We start from the raw sequence: 19,742 nt of genomic DNA on the forward strand, positions 1-19,742 counted from the left end.
CCAGTCAGTTTATTAGTTGTCTGAGATTTCTTAAATTCCACAAAAATAATTAATTGTCCTCCACAGATGATTATAATCATGCCATTCCAAACACACCATAGTAAACACTGCAACTTACAAGGTAGAATGTGAATCAGTTTTTTACCTAACACATTGATTACTGTGAAAGTGAATAAATTCGAATAAACCATCAAAGTTCAAACATCGATCTACACCACAGTAGCGACCTCTATGAATATCAATTAAAATTAAATTGATGTTTTGAAAGACAAAACTAATTCAATATTATATATGACCTTGGGTGGTGCATGGAAGCATTTTGTCAGCAATGGTGGTTGTGTGTGTGGGTGTATTTGCATGAGTACGGGGCACGCTTCAGTCGTGCACTGAGCTCAGTGTCTGCCAATGTTGCTAATGGCTTTGACGCTGACATGGAATATTGTAATGTTTATAAGTAATTTTTGAGACAATAGTTAGAAAGTGTTATTATATTTGCGTGAGTAGAAGAGTTACTCTACGTTTGTAAGTGCTCAAGACCAGCTTTGTCTGTATTTTGACTACAAAATAACAAATCTACATGACACGATGACACCGATTTGATTGACCGGGAATAAATACACCAATATAATAACTCATTCATAGATATGCGTTTGATGTTAAAACCCCCCAAAAAGGCGAGGCACAGTACTACAACCATGAGTGAATATACATAGATACTGAATGTTGGCAGAATAGCATGACGCATGCATTAAAACCGTGCATAGACAGTATACTGCCCCATTAAAGGGCATTGATTTTCCCACAATCTAATGCGCTCTTCTAATGAAATCAAAAGTATGAGGTTTGACCGGGGCGCCACTTGCACTTGCAATTACCACTGGCGACTCCTTTGATACTAATCACCTAAAAAAAATATCTAAAGTTTGGTAACGTCTCAGTTTGTACTCGTTGATCTGCACAACAGTCAAAGGCGCCATATTTGTTTACTGTAGAATACTTTATTTTCGCTTGGAATAAATTTTCGCTATTTTCGCTGAAGGGATAATTCCGTGAAAATAAAATCCAGCGAATATATTTTTTTTCCTATATTTCACATTAAACTCATCAAAAATCAGTGAAAATAAATTCCAAGCAAAATGCCTAAAAAGTCTTTTCAGCGAAAATTAAATCCAGCGAAAATAAAGTATTCCACAGTATATGAGACCCATATATCGCGCATGCGTAGAGCGACGACTGCCGCCCTTTAAGGTAGCGAGACTTATTTATGTTGAAAATTACGATTTTCACATTTATTTATTAATTGATGAAATGCACTATAAACTTTCATCTGACAAAGTCAGCGTAATCTAGAATGTCATGTAAGTTGGTTAAAATGTAGATTTTCTGAAGGGAAGCAAGGCAGCTTCAGTAGCATTTTCTAAAATCAACAACACAGGTTTAATTTGTGTGCCTATAAGTTTCAAAGATTAACTCAAGACAAAGCATTGTTAGGATGTGTTATCAGTAGCTATCTGACACACAATGAGTGTTTCCAAACATTTGAGTGGTTTGTCTCCGCCCCTGTTTATTTCACAGATTAGTCATTTGCATATGAATGTGTCAGACACAAGGTCACACAGCCACTGAAAAAAATCATCGATTTTAGTGTTTTCATCTGGCGATTTTATCGAACTATAGCTATCCCATTCCTTTATTTTTTTGGTTTCCAATAGCCTTACACATTTGGATGCCCCTACACATGTTAAAACAAACCTTGATGGGAAAACAAATCGCTTGTGCAGATAAATAAGTTTGAAAATCTTTGCTGTGACTTCATCAACGTTTTCTAGGAGTTTATGTTTTTCAAAATGCAAGGTCTTTAACAAAAAATAACGTATACTTATTGTCGTCGGATTAACACCAAATTTCCACAGCTTTAAGGTGACAATGAGAGGAACTTGAATGTGTCCAGACAAACTATTTCATGGATTATTTACCAATGTGTTATGGTTTGAGTTGGGGTCAATGCGACTAAAACAGAAATTAAAATTCAGGACACTACTTTTTAAAACGCGTTACTTGAATAAAACTGACCAGACACATTCAATTTACCAGACTATTGAACAACTAGGAAAAGTGAAAACAAAACTTCTTATCACCAACATAAATGCGTAATTATTTTTTTTACAAAAAAAGTAATTTTTCACTTTTGATTGAGTAACGCGTCATAGAATGCAGATACGGGCATGCAAAATACACTTGTGAAAAGCTTGAAGTCTGGTGATTCTAAAAATATATACTTTCCTGGGTCTATTTGTAGTCGTTTGGTCCCAATTAGAAGATGAAAACAAGTATGCAAATAATAGTCCCGCTATCTTAACTCTAGATCGATCACGTGAAGGTTCTGAATAATACACGATAACACAAATATGTTTTAAATTGTGCACTATCTCCAAAGATGAACTTATTACTTCCGACATCGATGAACTGGTAATCTCAAACAAAGTCACTAAATTATTCCGTGGTACTACTACAAGACATCAGTTGTCTTATTATCTGTCGTAAATGCTGGTAGAGGGCGTAGTTCGGTCGTGATTTGGTCACATGCAGTTCATGAGGTAACATATGTTGATATTTAAATAATAGAGGAGACAAATATGGACCATTAAGATTACTATAAAAACACAATTATTTATGGTATATAGTTTTAATTATATTATTTGCAATGTACATGTAAATTATTCATTTTATTAATAGGTGCGTATATTCATAGTTTATGACGTCACGAAATGTTGCACTGTCAAGTAATTTCTACAGCAAAAGATTATACAATTGAATAATTTTCTCTCTCTTCATAGCATCTTCCATATTTGTTTCGTGCATGTCATCGTCTGATTCGCTGTCGCTTTCATAATCTGAAGCAGAACTTAGACAGCGTCTGTAATTAGGAAAATGAATCAAATAATTAATATATAATATTATTGCTGTTTACAGAAATGCCAATTTATTGTTGAACACTATAACATTTTCTGCCACAATTGTACACACTTACATTAAGTATTTTTTTTAAAAGACATCCAAGAGAAAGTGTTTTATGGAGGTAGGGTGGGTGGAGGTATTCTAGTATTAAACTAAGTTAACCATGGGAACAAGAGACTTAAATGGTTTACCTTCTCGAGGTAGCGTGTTCGTTATCAAAACAGTAATGTACACACTTACATTAAGTATTTTTTTTAAAAGACATCCAAGAGCAAGTGTTTTATGGAGGTAGGGTGGGTGGAGGTATTCTAGTATTAAACTAAGTTAACCATGGGAACAAGAGACTTAAATGGTTTACCTTCTTGAGGTAGCGTGTTCCTTATCAAAACAGTAATGGCTCAATAGTTTTACTAAACTGATACCTGGCTTCACCATGTGTTGCCTCTCACCGTTGTCCCAACCAATGACAGCGTTTCTCCCAGAAAACCGTAACTGCTCGAGAAATGGCAGCGAAGCATAAAGTTCAGTATAGCTGTCTTTAAGTCCAATGGGCTGCGTAAAAAATAGTATAAAAGTTAGATAATTGACGTGTATTGTTATTTAGTGACCGGACTTATCTGTGCAGTATAATGAACGAAAATGGTATATTTTGTAGAAAATTGTATTATTTTCCCCCATCCCACTCCTCAAATACTTTGTTTATATTTACCTCAACCCGACTTCCGTTAAAGATGTTCTGTCCATTTATGTCGGTCCGTACTTTAGTTGGAGGTTCATCGTGTATCATTTGTTCAAAGCGTCGTTTTCGTGCCTTCTGATTTGACACTTGTTCATTCATGAGGTCTAAAGGACTACATCCTATATATTGTGTTCGTCCGTTGATGTTTTGAGTACAAATAGCGCAACGTGGACCATGCATAATCTGAAAACATTAAGTAAATCGATGGTTTATAAACTAATCTTATAAAATACATTGTGTAGCAAATATAATCTATCCAGACTAGTACACTCTCGACTTCTGCTTTGTCACAAACTTAAACGATTGCTGCATGTACATTTCTAAATAAAAACAAAATAGCCAAATCGTCATATTTTTGCACTCACCTGTACTGGCACATGTTTGTCTTTCGCATCACGAATGTATTCAAATCGCAGGGCCTCTCTTTGTTCTTCCACTTGGGTATCGTATATCAATATTTGTTGTTTGTGATAGTCATTAAAATATTGTTCCTTATAATGGTCATCAACGAGTCTAAACTCATTGTACGATTCAATCAATCCATTACCATGATTTATTTCAAGACTGTGACGGTGTGGGACATCATAACTTGGTGTCGGAGTAGCAAGACCGTCTTGAATATTCACTCTCACATTACCTGCCGATTTACTTAATCGATAAGAAAAGGTTGGTGGCGGTCGCTTGCGAACTGGTGTTCTCTTTTCGCTTGCATGTTCCACGAATGGTCTTGCATATGGCTTAGATCTCCGTTTTCTAAGAATAGAACGACCTGAGACGGAACCACGAAGTGTTGAATCCAAATCCGCCAAAGAAACTTTTGAATTCTAGAAGCGATATAGTGAAAATATTAGTGGTTCAGTCAAATAAATTATAATTTTAATTAAAACAAATACAAATAGGTCTTAACTCACCTCGATTTCAAGACGTGGCTTCACTGTGTTTGGTAAACTTCTTGTACTTTGAGGTGGTTTAGGAGAGACAATCTTTGCGGTTTTAAAAAGACTACTAAGCTCTGCCATTACTCGCTTTTCCGAGTCGCTGTCATCTCCAAGTTGATTTACATCAGTATTGTTTTCAATCACCAGTTTTGGTTCACATGACTAGGAAAACAATACATATTAATTAAAAAGATGCATAATTACCATACTAATTGTGTGAATTAATTGTATTTATGAGAATGTATAGATATATACTAGACTTGGACTCACCTGGGTTTCAGGACATGACTTTACAGTGTCTGGCAAACTCTGGGTACTTTGTGGTGGGTTGTTGGAAGCAATGCACAAGTTTTTAATAAGAATAGTAAGTTCTGCTACTTCACGCATCTCTGACTCATTGTCACCATCAAGTTCATTTACGTCGGCATTGCTTTCAAGTTTTGGATCTTGTGACTAGGAAAATAAGACATATAAATTATAAAGATGCATAATTACCAAACAAATGTTGCGAATTAATCGAATTAAAACAAAATATAGCTACATCCGAGACAACTGGCTGCTTTCAAAGTATGAAGTTAGGGAAGAATAGACGTACCTCATCAATGTTTCCGCTATGCGTTTTATTCTCTGGTACTGGAGTGCACTTTTTTATTGTTACACCATCACCTTTGCCGCCGGTTTGTGATATAAATTGCGGTCTAAAATCACCGAAGTTAATTTTACTGGGTTCTTCTAACCCCACTGGAATACTTCTGTCTGTATAGTTGAGCCAAGACATTGTTATCGAAAAGTAAAGGTGTTGTTTTCAGAGAGAAATATGCAGACGTGCATATGTACTGAGTACTCAATGCATATAAAACAAATACATCTTAGTAGTTCTAAGATTCTATTACTCTATGACGTAAAATAATAAAGCAAGACGCGGACAATCGATTGTCACACGCTTGCGTGACGCGGCCATTGTCCGAACGTTGGTGGCGCTTTTTTCATCTTCACACTAATGTTTTTAACCATCACACCGTTAAAGCTTACCCCATTTTGATTTAAAGTGCGGCTCCACAATCCCCATGATTAAACCAGTGCCTCATGGGAAATGCGATGTTATGATTTAAATCACATGTGTTGATTCCGTGTGCTGACATTTTATGCTACACTAATATCTTGTCCAATGCTCACGGACTTCACTGGATCTATTGAATACAGTTTTCTGGGGTTGTTTCTCTCATAGTCGACACAAGTCCTGTAAAAAGTTACGGTATAGCTTTGATCATAAGTGTGTTTCGTTTGTTTCCGACAAATAACATTTCTGGAACACGCGCTGTGAAACGTAACCGACAATGTAACTAATAATAACTAACTAATAAAATTATGCAAGTATGAATGGCACTGAACAAATCACTGACAAATATGTATCTTGATGATGCATGCAAACCAAATATTATAAAAACGGAACTCCCGAATTATCAATATCTTGCGCCATGGAGCTCTTTTTACGTTTGATATAATCTTAATGTGGTAATGCATGTGCTAAGTCAATAAATTCCTTATTGACTATTAAAATTAAACATAACAGTCACAGCGATTTTGGAGAATTTTTTTTCCTTTTAAATTTATATTTTCGCATTTTCACTAGAAAACTGTTTTTGTTTTTACATTCAGATAGTGAAATCTTTATAATACGCGAACTTAACAAAAATCACTGCCCAGGTATTGTTCATATATACCACATCTACAATCTCTGAAAAGTTAAAAAAAATCGGATGAATATCTGTTGAGTAGTACTCATTTGATTAACCATTCTGATGTCAGAATTAAAACAAAGACATATGCTAATTTGCATATATCAATAGATGAATAGTGCAGTAGCTGCTTTATTATTTTAAAATAGTCATGAAATGTTTTGACACCCAACTTGTTGAAGATAAGTAAGCATCTAAAGAAGTTCTAAAACTATTTTATACTTTACTGCGTGATTTATTGATTATTTAAAATACATGTGAATGTCTAAATTTTGTCATCACAACAATGTGGGTTGTTATTTTTTCCGTTTATGATTGAGCTCTGAAGTTGTCATAAACTATTAAGGGATTGGTCAGTTACTTCGGCCTAGGGGGGGTCGGCAGATTCCATTTTGCCAGCTGTAAATCTCAGTTGACCCACCCCCTATCAAATAAAAAAAAGTGGGTGACCCCCCCCCCCACATTATATTTTAAAACTTAAAACATGCTGACCCCCCCCCCCTAAAAAACAAAGAAACATTAACAGTTTTGGCTCTGACATGATTACAAAATGTATTATATGTGCATTGAAAATATCATGGTTTGCCATAATTTTGACATATTTTTTTAGCGTTTGCATTTAATAGACCTTAGGAGGGGAGGGGAAGCATAAAGCCAAAAAATGACTACAGAAAAGGCTGCAGGAAGGAGGGAAATCGATTCTGCTAAAGATAGTAAATAAAAGCAAAGATGTGGAGTACTTACTCGATAATCGCCCTTATAAGATAGGAAAAGAGGATTTGAATCTAGGCGGTTTGAACTCTTTGAAAACTAAGTTGGATTTAAAATATCTTCCATATCTTATAGACCAGGAAAGCTTTACACCCGAAGCACGGTCTGTGCTTATGAAAACAAAAGAAACTTTGATTTTTGCTTAAATTTGTGTTGGATTTTGGTATACATGTATATGCATATTTAAAAGTTAAAAAAACAAAAAAACTATTTATTTATTTTTTCATCATTTATTTTAATTTATATATCAGAATTTTCACAAATTTAACTTTTTTGATTTGCTGAACAAAAACTGTCACTGCTCTTTGTACTAATTGCTGTGTTGTCTTTCCGTCTCCTGTTATAATTGGATACATCTAGTAAATATCTTATACAATAGTGACTTCAGACTTTAAATAAAATAATCTGATATCAGCAGCACATGGACTTTGGATGTGTTTAAAATTTAACTGTATAATTGGGGTTCTAGCCGCATTGCATAATCTGTTAGTTATTTGGCAACTTTAACCTCAAAATATTTAGCCTATAACATTTCTTGCATCAACACATTTATAGGCAATATAGGTAATAGTTATTATTAAGAACACATTTGTACGATTAACTTTTTTATCGTTTGTTCTGAAATAAAATTTTTAAAAATATATGCATGAGCGCGTGTGTGAATTCTGGAAAACATGATATCAAAAACAGGGTGACCCCCCTATTCGCACAATCAAAAACAGGGTAACCCCCCCACTGATCCACCGCCCCCGCCCCCTAGGCCGAAGTAACTGACCAATCCCTAAATATACTTATAATTACTATAAAATATGAAAAGTTCATTTTATTTAACATGTGCAAAAACAAACAAAAAGAAAACCAAAAAAAACTACTACATTTATAAATCATTTCATTATTACTCAGTATTTTACGATTTAAACGTGTCAGTTAAAATTATGTTTTGTTTAAATGTGTATATCGGCGTACAGGGCTTAAGCATGGTCTAGGCATCACCGGCGACTTTTCGCAATGGGTGTGAAAGGCATACTGGCGAAAGGCATACGATGCGTGTCAAAGTTTAGATTGTTACATTGACCTGTATACATTGTTGAACTCGAAATATGAAATTTGTTCCAACATTAATATTAATCGTTATGGACTAGATACGGTCTTTGCTGTCAGAGGTCGGGCTGGGAGGTCGGGCGCGTAAACCGTACAACCAAGGGTCGCAAAAGCCGTATCCAGTCCATAAATATGTATATTAGTATGGCATATTTTACATGACCCAGAATTGTTAACTATAATTGCGCAAACGAAAATGTACACAAAAGAAATAAATGGTCAACGAAACATTGCCGATATAAAGTCCGTGCCATTGTGTACATTATCTTTTCAGAATTGCTAGTGTGAACCACAGTCCCTCCTTTGAGCTCCATGCACAGTCTATGTAGAGGGACTGTGACCGATGTTTTTTTCCAGTGAAGACACCGTATATTTTATTCCTCCTCCCCGTACCCGGGTCCTCGTGATCAATGAAGATTATTTATCTGATTAAAATCTAATGTATTATACAGTGTGTATTTTTTTTATTGATTTTAAAATAAAATAAAATAAAATAAAATAAAATAAAATAAAATAAAATAAAATAAAATAAAATAAAATAAAATAAAATAAAATAAAATAAAATAAAATAAAATAAAACTAGTAAACGAAAAGCCCAAACTAGGACCTCATTTTAACTCAAATTGTGAGATTATGTTGCAAGTCTAGTCGAGTCATCAGATGGTCACGGAAGTGTGAGTCATTTACATAAAATAAAAGAACACTTATGGTGTGACAACCTCTAAACAGCTTGTCAATGTCAATCATATTTTCTCTCCGTACTAGTCAGATACTTTTGCGTTACACAAATAAATACGCACATTTTACGGCGAAGTTTGACGAATACCGCAGTTTATTTCAATTATACGAGGCAAGGACCATGGAGGTAAAAAGTCTGACTTTTTACCTCCATGCAAGGACGTACTAAGTGACCTTTGACCAATAGTTTAGAATATATTTTTAACATCTACATAAATATCATTATATTAGAAAAGAATACGATGATTCTAACCAGGTCTATTGTGCTATAGTAAGTACACTCAAGGAAGATCTACATAATACTTTTTCGTTGAAGTTTAAATCGTCGTTAAATTTAAGACTGCTAATCAATTTATTGATTATCGAACGAGGTTCTTTGTGCACATGCGCCGATGTTGTGTTGTGACGTCACGTGGACGCCATTATTAACCGGGTGGCAGCTTGTGAATCTCTACGAAGACTTAAAGTTCTATTCTCCTTGAGCGTTTGACGATCTAGATTATCACCATGTTCAGTTGGCTTTCGGGCGACGAAAGTCGCAAGAAACAACCACACGTGTTTAATACGGTAGCGGATGGCTTGAAACAAGTGTACAAGTCGACAATTCTTCCGTTGGAAGAGCATTATAAATTTCACGATTTTCATTCACCGATGCTCGACGACCCCGATTTCTATGCCAAACCCATGGTTCTCCTTGTCGGACAATATTCTACGGGGAAAACTACTTTTATAAGGTATTTATTAGAACGAGATTTTCCCGGTATTAGAATCGGCCCCGAACCAACGACGGACTGTTTCATAGCGGTTATGCATGGCGATACGGAAGGAGTTATTCCGGGAAACGCCCTCGTTGTCGATCCAAAAAAACAGTTCAGGCCGCTGTCTAGATTTGGTAATGCCTTCCTCAATCGTTTCCAGTGTTCAACGGTTACAAGCCCGGTTATGGAAAGTATTACAATCGTGGATACGCCAGGTATTTTGGCAGGAGAGAAACAGCGAGTCGATCGAGGTTATGATTTCACTCACGTTATGGAATGGTTTGCTGAACGTGTTGACCGAATCATCCTCTTGTTCGATGCACACAAACTTGATATTTCTGACGAATTTCGTCGGATTATTGAAGTGTTACGTGGAAATGATGACAAAATTCGTATTGTGCTGAACAAAGCTGATATGATTGACCATCAGCAGTTGATGAGAGTGTATGGTGCCTTGATGTGGTCACTTGGTAAAGTATTGGCAACACCAGAGGTATCCCGGGTTTACATTGGATCCTTCTGGGACCACCCTCTTCACTTTGACATGAATCGCCGACTGTTTGAAGCAGAAGAACAAGACTTGTTTGCTGATATCCAGAGCCTACCAAGAAATGCAGCCCTCAGAAAACTGAATGATTTGATAAAGAGAGCAAGATTGGCCAAGGTGAGATTTTCAAGTAACGTATTGCACATATCTACTTTGATAAATTTATACACATTTTAAACACAACTAACAAACAATGTCTACTCAGGTTATTAAATTACATACAGAAAGCCTACAAAATAAGAAAAGAAAAGGTGATAATTAATTAATTAATGTATTGTTGTGCTATATTTTCAGTGTGATTTAGTTGTTGTTTATTTGAAGTCTATTATTGTATTGTACTGTAGTTTGATTGTAGTTTATTTCAAAAAAGCTTTAATACAGCAATTACCAAAACTGAAATGTCAGATTTCATTAAAGATGTAATAAAGCATTATACTATTCTATTCTATCTACTTTGGCATGGTAGGTGATGATCACACAAGATTGAAATTAGTGTTTTTGTCTGGCTAAAACTATGCATCAATCTGATGAAAGTGTTTCAGTGAATAACATACACTACATGTATGGTTGTAAACATTATGTACATGCAATATCACTGTGTTGATGATCACACTACTACTTGCTTATTTGTTTTTAGTATGCCTAGTTAGAGTATTAGTCATAGCCATGATTTAGACAACCATCTATTTAAACAATAATGAATACCAATACCATATTGGATAAGAAGGGTCCATGGCAAGATCATTGACAAACACGTCATGTCTGAATCCAATATTACTATTGTAATTATAAATCACTACCATTAAGAATTACCAAAATTGAGGGACTTTTTATTTAAATCAATTTACTTGCGAATAGAGGTTTACATTATCATGTGTTATGTTATAAAAACCTCCAATTCTGATAGTGGTGATTTATAATATTGTGTAACATCTCTGGTTGCTGTTTAAGAGATACAGTGTAGTGGGTTATGTCACTAATTTTATGATGCATTATTTTAAGCATTACCTGATTTATATTGATTGGATCCACATTGTAACATGTATAGTCGGTATGATTACAAGGTTTAAATAGTTTCAATAACACGCCATGATAATTACTAGGTGTAATAATAACATATAATACGAGATACCAGTATCTAGTTGAATACAAATCTGATTGGCATTTTAACCAATAGAGCTATGTCAGTAAAGGCAGTTGTTTATACTAATATATAAATATTCATGTTCAATGCCCTTATGTATCATTTACCCTATTGTCCCCTTTCTGTCTGAATGGCAAATGTTAATAAGAATTCCACAATATAATAATTAAAACAATATTGAAATAATTATTTTCAAATTGTGACATATTGTTACTCAAATAAATGCTGATCAATGAACAGTGTAGTGGGTCAGCTTTTTAGCTCCACTGTCGACTTTGTCGAGCGTAGCTTATCATATGAGTGATTGTCCGTCATCGTCGTCCATGTCAATGTTTTACTTTTTCGACTTCTTCTTGAAAACTACAAGCCTGAATGCTTTGATACTTGGTGTATATGTACCTTGGGTAGACCTCTCTGAGGTTTGTTCATTTCATCTTTATATCTTCAATTCTCTAATTTTGGTGAATATTTTTGTCATTTTTGGTAAAAAGTGATATTTTCGACTTCTTGTTAAAAACCGCAAGTGCAATTGCTTTGATATTACATATATAGGTACTACATGTGGACCTCTCTCAGATTTGTTCATTTTGTAATGATATCCTTAATTCTCTAATTTTGGTGAATATTTTTGTCATTTTTGGTAAAAAGTGATATTTTCGACTTCTTGTTAAAAACCGCAAGTCCAATTGCTTTGATACTACATATATATGTACTACATGTGGACCTCTCTCAGATTTGTTCATTTCGTGATGATATCTTCAATTCTCTAATTTTGGTGAATATTTTTGTCATTTTTGGTAAAAAGTGATATTTTCGACTTCTTGTTAAAAACCGCAAGTCCGATTGCTTTGATATTACATATATAGGTACTGCATGTGGACCTCTCTCAGATTTGTTCATTTTGTGATGATATCTTCAATTCTCTAATTTTGGTGAATATTTTTGTCATTTTTGGTAAAAAGTGATATTTTTGACTTCTTGTTAAAAACCGCAAGTCCGATTGCTTTGATATTACATATATAGGTACTACATGTGGACCTCTCTCAGATTTGTTCATTTTGTGATGATATCTTCAATTCTCTAATTTTGGTGAATATTTTTGTAATTTTTGGTAAAAAGTGATATTTTCGACTTCTTGTTAAAAACTGTAAGTCCGATTGCTTTGATACAATACATATTGTTCATTTTCTAATGATGTCTTCAGTTCTTTAATTGAAATGTGCATTGCTAACAGCGGAGCTATCTCAGCCGATAGGCTGCTTTTTCTTTATTAATATCAAAAATACTTGCTAAATGTGTTTATTATTAAAGAATCTTTTAAAACAGGATGGGTGTTGCCCTTTGTTATTTAGTAACAAACAATTTGGATCAATGTACAAATACATGCATTAGTTAATCATTCTTATTGAAAACAGCTTTGTGACAGGCTGTGGCTGGTGATGGCAAGTATTTCGTTTTTTTTTCTAATGTTGGATATCAAGTATGTTTACCAGTGTTTGTTTTAACCCCCCCCCCCCCCTTCTAATTACAATAATGTATGCCACTGAGAGCTCTAATTACATGATCTATAGACTATAGGGTGAAATTATCCTAATACATGTATGAGTCATTTGTTGGTATCTAAATATAACCAATGCATCATGGTCATATCTTGAGTGTTGGGTGGATCTGTTTAGATTACTAGTCAAGTGGCATGTTGTCATTCTTGGCATAGTATATGAAGTGGTTATAAGGATCAGCTGATACCAATTAAATGTATTAGGTTTGTCTAATCTTAAGAGTGTACCAAAGTTCATAGCAACTATATAACTGTGTATTTCTCCACAAATAACATTGATTTCAAACTTACATGTACCATTCAATTAGCTTGGCTCAAATTACTGTACTTCCTCTTTTATAAGTCCAAGAGCCTCAACATGTAAAATCAGAGGAAGTAGGGGGGGGGGGGGCTTTTACCCAAGGACCACCTCAGAAAAGATAAATTTGTTTAACATTGTAACCATTTACAATCCTCAAAAAATTTCTTTCACTATGCCGGGCTTGGGAAAAAATAGTGAAATGAGTCATCATTGATTTCGTAAACACTTTTATAAATACAATGAAGAAACAAACATGTTTACAAAAATGCGCACATTTTATTACAATACGATTTACATACAGTCTCAACTTATGGTGTAAAAATTATTAGGGTCTGTGGGAATACAGTTGAACACAAGATCTTTATCATTATCTTCATCATTTGCATGCACGGTGTTGTTCCATTCGAACATTCCTCCCTCTCCAACCCTGTGTGGTATCTCCATTCATAACCGTGTATGTCATGTGGATGTGCGATAGAAATTTTACCGATCAATAGAAAGCTTTGTTACAAATGATTACCAAAAAATGTTTTGAACTTTGCATTTCTGATGTCTGCTTTATTTCTGCCGATATATATTGCAGTGACATGAGCTCTGAGATATAACACCTGCTCTTCCATAATACTTACCAGTACTGACGACACTATTACCACACTCGATGGTTGCAAGGCTGGTAACGCATAATAGCATAATAATTTGCCATTTACAGTGTGACTAACAACAAACACATCAGACTCGGAACTAAGAAGTGATGGTGGAATGCTTTGCCCGGAACATTCAGCTGGAAAATTCAAGATGCATTATCTTCTTTATGGGATGATTCCGTTAGTATGCAAACTCACGATGCAAATAACCTCCTCTGATCTAAGAGATCAAGTCTTTCATTAACCAATCAAAATGCTACGAAATTTTCCAGAAATTGATTATTGACAATGTATTTTTTTAATGCGATGCAGAATTGAATTACCGCGATGTTATAATATGAACTGTTAGCACTGATTTCGATAAAAAAAACAGCATTTTTTTTACCTAAAAACTTGTGATTCAAAATTTGTGGAGGAACTATTTAACACCGTTCACGGTCGCCAACAGGTTAAGTTGAAATATAGTTTACCCATTCCCAATAGACACTGATTATTTGGACAGTAAAATGATGTCTAATGACCAGCTTTCATGACTTGACAGTCATATTTTTAGCGTTACAAAAGCTATAACTCAAAGAAATATTGGATTACCCAGTACTTCAGTATCACAACATTGGGTTCATTTTAATAAATATTAACCCATTGTCGATGCCAGGTAAAAATAAGAGGTGGGCTTATACCATGGAAAAAGCTTATGACCGGAGAAGTACAGTAGTTGTTTCCTCCGTCGTCTGTTCTGTCACGGATATATTGTTATATTGTTGTTATATATCCAAGAATAGAACTATCCACTAGTGGGTAGTGGATGTTAGTTATAATCAGATTTTAACGGTATTTACTGTAAACCACTGTAATTTCACAAGAGACAACATTTCATGAATTTTGTGAGTCATTGTTAATCCTGAAATGTTGTAGTAAAAAATAAAATTTCCTAGCAGTGAAAATTAAGTGGTACAGGTATCTCTGACAATATCTCTGCTCATAGATACCATTGATAGTCAAACTGATTTTGATTTATTTCATGACTATTTTTCTTTTCCATTATCTTACAGGTACATGCATATATTATCAGCCATCTAAGGAAAGAGATGCCTTCTATGTTTGGTAAGGATTCTAAAAAGAAAGAACTCATTGCGAATCTTGGTGAGATCTATCGCAAGTTGCAGCGTGAGCATCAGATTTCAGCCGGTGACTTCCCACCTCTGCACAGAATGCAGGATTTACTGAAAGAGCATGATTTCAGTAAATTCAATCAGCTGAAACCCAAGTTGATTGACAGAGTGGATCACATGTTATCAAATGACATGACCCGCCTCATGCAGATGATCCCAACTGAAGAAGCTGTCTCTAGCAAGGAACCAGCAGTTCGTGGTGGTGCATTCATAAATGATATCACACCGTTTGGAGCTGGATACGGTGAAGGAGCTGACTTTGGTAAGAATGAACACGAAGAATGGATTGTCTCAAGAGATATTGAAAAATATGAAGATATTTTCAACTCTCTAAATCCTGTCAACGGTAAATTATCAGGCGTTACTGCCAAGAAACAAATGGTTCAATCCAAACTACCTAACACAGTGCTGGGGAAGATCTGGAAACTTGCAGATTTAGACAAAGATGGCATGTTAGATTTAGAAGAGTTCTCATTGGCCCAACATTTAATGAATATCAAATTAGATGGTAATGAATTACCTGATCAATTGCCAACTCATCTGATTCCTCCTTCCAAAAAAGGCTTTACTGCATAGACAACCTATAGTATAGGCACTGCATTACTGTATTTATCAAAATGATTTTTCTGAAGGTATGTTGTACATTGTTAACTATTTCACTAAATTATGGCAGTGCGTATGTAAATTCAGATGTTGCATCATTGTATTGAAACATAACTACACACCAACTTTTCCTAAAAGTCATTTTTCACTGTCTTTGGAAACCAGCTCTTTTTGAAATTGTTTAATTCTTGAAACAGGAAAACAACTTTTACTTTCACAGACGAATTCCTCTTCCTGTGTGTCTGTGAGCTGATTGTCAAATAATGTTGTATTTCACTGCCTTAGCAATCATTCATTTATGACATGTGTAATTATTTAAATACATCATGCGATATCTAGTTTTCTGGTAATGAAGTCTATATTCTAATTATTTTATTTGAATGCTATAGTTAAACTACATATTTTATACCGTAAACATTATAACAAGGAAATAACCAGTGGTGCTATTTTTGCATGACTGTTTGTAAAGTATATTAGTGGTATAATTATAATTAATTTCATTAAAACTCAATAAAAATATAGCCTCACCAAGGTATGTGTATCAATATTTGGCTGACTTCAGCTAAAATAAAGTCATCTTAGTTTTGATTATGAGGAAATGCATACCATTGATATTAATACAAACCAATAGTGTCTATATGTGCAAATAAAATTTGAGGACAATTAATGTGAATATTTATTTTCTTTAACTGGTTTGGTTGGGTCTTATCTAAAGATGAAATGACAAATCACTTTAATCATTGTTCATCATCTATTACGTTGTATTTAGTAATGAGACTTTTTTTATTATTATTTTTATTGTTTTATCATAAATGGGATATCTTTATATTTTTCCTGCCATTGATTTTCACACTGTCTTATACCTGTAGTTAGATTACGGTATATATTGTGGTTAATACCATCTCATAGATATGGTGCTACAACCCAACACTAGTACATGCCCATAGTCCTACACCCCAACACTAGTACATGCCCATAGTCCTACACCCCAACACTAGTACATGCCCATAGTCCTACACCCCAACACTAGTACATGCCCATAGTCCTACACCCCAACACTAGTACATGCCCATAGTCCTACACCCCAACACTAGTACCTGCCTGGTTCATCACTTTACTGACATCAATGTCTATCCAGTGATGCGGTGACATCATCTCATTTGATACTAATTTAACATGATGCTTAATTTTCACTTTCACCAGAAAATCCAGTCTTGAATGGCCTGAGTGGCTGTAATGCATGGACCGTATTTGCTTTATTAGAACTGCATTTGCCAAAAAGGTGTATATAAACAAAAAATAGCATCTGTTGTATACAGAATTATTAAAATATTACTTATTTTGACAATAAAAAGACCAATGTAATTTACATGAGTGCATGCACTACTAATAAAGCAAATATTGTATGTGTCTTTGACAATGTGTGCCTGGTATGCTATCTTCTCCTATGTAATTGCTAATATATATCACACCATCTCTTGTATTCAACAGTAGTAATTTTTACTTACATTAGTGAGTGGAGCAGCTTTAATTAACATGTGCATACGAGTATTGTAACCAAAATATTAGTTTATTCAGTTAAATGTGGTTACTCCAAATTCTACTTCACAGATTCCTAGTATTGGAGGGAAACTTAGTTTTAGTTTAGAAAGAATTCTTTTAGATACTCAGAATAAGTTCATTTCTTGTTTTTTCTCAAGATGTTTTTATATCAGCTCACACACAAACCATGTGATGAAAGCCCAGAGTGAATGACTGTGAATTAGTTGATTAGTGATGAACGAGACAACTTATTGTATATACAACATAGTTTACCACATAGCTTGCAAAGCATTTAATATATTATTTGATTCTATATACATGTAATTCAGAGTAGCAATAATTTATTGAAAATTTTGTTAGATTTGTTAAAGCATGAATCAAATACAATTGTACTGTTATATTCAAGTACTCAATTTAGCCACAGCTTTGAACAAAAGCAGTGTATTAAGTTTGTTTTCTTGTAAACTTCTTTTTTTAAGTTGTTTCTGGTGTAGTGTTTATGCGCGTTTGTGCTTGATAAACAAACATTAGTTATGTAATATTAGAGAATACGATTGAAACCAAAGATAATGAATTTGTATTCGTTTTAACAATATATTGGCATCCTTGGATTTGTGGGTGCAATTGAGTTTATTTGTAGTATCGTGGGGTGCTAAACAAAATATTATGTGCCAATGTTTTCTCAATACTGGGCATCAACAACAAAAAATGTTCGTGGTCAAATTATTTTTCAAAAACTAAGCGATGTGGAGATTTTTTTTTTGCAAAACATTTTGTCAACAGAGGGCGCTGTACAGTTGCAAAATTAGTATGCCTGGAAACATCAATGTTTTATATCTATATGTGGATTTTTGCAATCTTAACAAGCAGTTTATAAATTCAAATACTATGCCTAGGACACTGGTAGCAATTTTTATTATTATTAACTATGTTTGACAATTTTATGTTTTGTTTTTGTTTGCAAGATCTCCTCAACGTTTGACCGATGTATATATTCTAGCTTGTCATGGAATTTTTACATCATTCAAGCATAACTAATATATTGTGACAATGATACAGTGTATGTGACTTGCTAAAATATAATGTTTACTTAGAATGATGTCAACTGCTTTATTTTCGTAATTTTTTTGTGAATTTCATGAAATTTTTAGCAGTGAAATTTTTCCTGGGGTCCTACAACAGAGTGTCACTGAATTTTCTTTTCCTGAATGCCATGCAATGCGGAAATTGCAAACATTTTTAATGTTTACAGTTTGGCAAGTATTTCACTACTTTTTATTTTTAATATTGTAATGCCTTTATTAGTGACGTTTATTGTTTCAGTAGTTTCTAGGAAATGAATAAAATGGAAACCTGTTAATAGTAAAATTTCCAGTACAGTCACTGTGTATAGCGAGAGCACTTATCTCCTGTCTTGATAAGTTGATTTTTTTTGTTATTTTTGGTGCAATTATAGCAATGTTTCTGATTTTACGTCATGTTTATGAATTTCAATACTGACAAATATTTTGAGATGCAAGTGTTTAATATGACATAACATTGAAATGTATTTAAAAACTAATTAGAAAAGCAAACAAACTTACATTTAAATTGAATGAATTTTTGGCAATTATAGGATAATGCTTCTATATTTGTAGCTGAAGTGCGGCTATATTACAGTCAGTTTTGTCGCGAGGTAAAGACGCATGTAAATGTATAATTGTTATGCAATTTCATTTTAAGCTATATGAAATATACTATAGAATTTAACTTGTTGTCTCTTCATTTATTATTTTGTCTCTATGACAACCGTTTTGAGAGAATGGGATTTAAAAAATTGAAAGTTGTGAAAATGTTATTATTCGCTGTTTTCATACTGTCTATTCTGTTTGATGGTTGCTACACTTATTTGTATTTATATTAAGTGAATCCATTTTAATCCCCTCTACCACTACACATGCCTGTTGGAAATCACCATCAGCTTAGTTTGTGTGTATGAATCAATCACAGACAAATTTACTATATCCAGCACCATTTGTGCAAAATTCTGATGGAGGTTGCAGCCTCAATAGAAAAGAAAACAAATACTGAACCTGCAGTTAAAGTTAATAAAAATAATAACAAATTCAAGAAAAGGTCTATTACGCGTTACAAGACAGTCTTACGTACTCAATGTATAATGTTAATAAATAATATACAAAGTTGTGAAAAGCAATTTATATTTTGAATCTGCATCTCCAAATATTAAATGGCCAATATTCATCAAACTTCTATAGCAAATTGATCATGTGATCGACCTGTGGAAATGTTAAGATCATCGGGAGAGATACTTGCATGAGAAAATCTCCTATCGGAACTATTCTTGACTCCCGTCACGGTTAGATATGACAACAACTTAGTTCAAACATACACGCTATTCTACCAACTTTGCACTCACTTTGTACAGCTTTGTACGCAATTTTTATAGCTGACATCCACTATAGCCGACCGCAAGAGGGAGTTGTGCATTG

General features: G+C 34.1%; 1 protein-coding gene across 1 annotated transcript; it reads left to right on the forward strand.

Moving 5' to 3' along the window:
- The first annotated feature begins 9,407 nt into the window (after positions 1 to 9,407).
- Positions 9,408 to 19,002, forward strand: LOC100366667 (EH domain-containing protein 1-like). Its single transcript, XM_002736671.4, has 2 exons — positions 9,408 to 10,406; positions 14,989 to 19,002. The coding sequence occupies exons 1-2, from the start codon at positions 9,492 to 9,494 to the stop codon at positions 15,682 to 15,684; spliced, it is 1,611 nt and encodes a 536-aa protein (XP_002736717.1). The 5' UTR covers positions 9,408 to 9,491; the 3' UTR covers positions 15,685 to 19,002.
- The last annotated feature ends 740 nt before the right edge of the window (positions 19,003 to 19,742 follow it).

Source organism: Saccoglossus kowalevskii, chromosome 2 (genome assembly GCF_978046115.1).
Source record: "Saccoglossus kowalevskii chromosome 2, keSacKowa6.1, whole genome shotgun sequence".
Classification (NCBI taxonomy): Eukaryota; Metazoa; Hemichordata; class Enteropneusta; family Harrimaniidae; genus Saccoglossus; species Saccoglossus kowalevskii.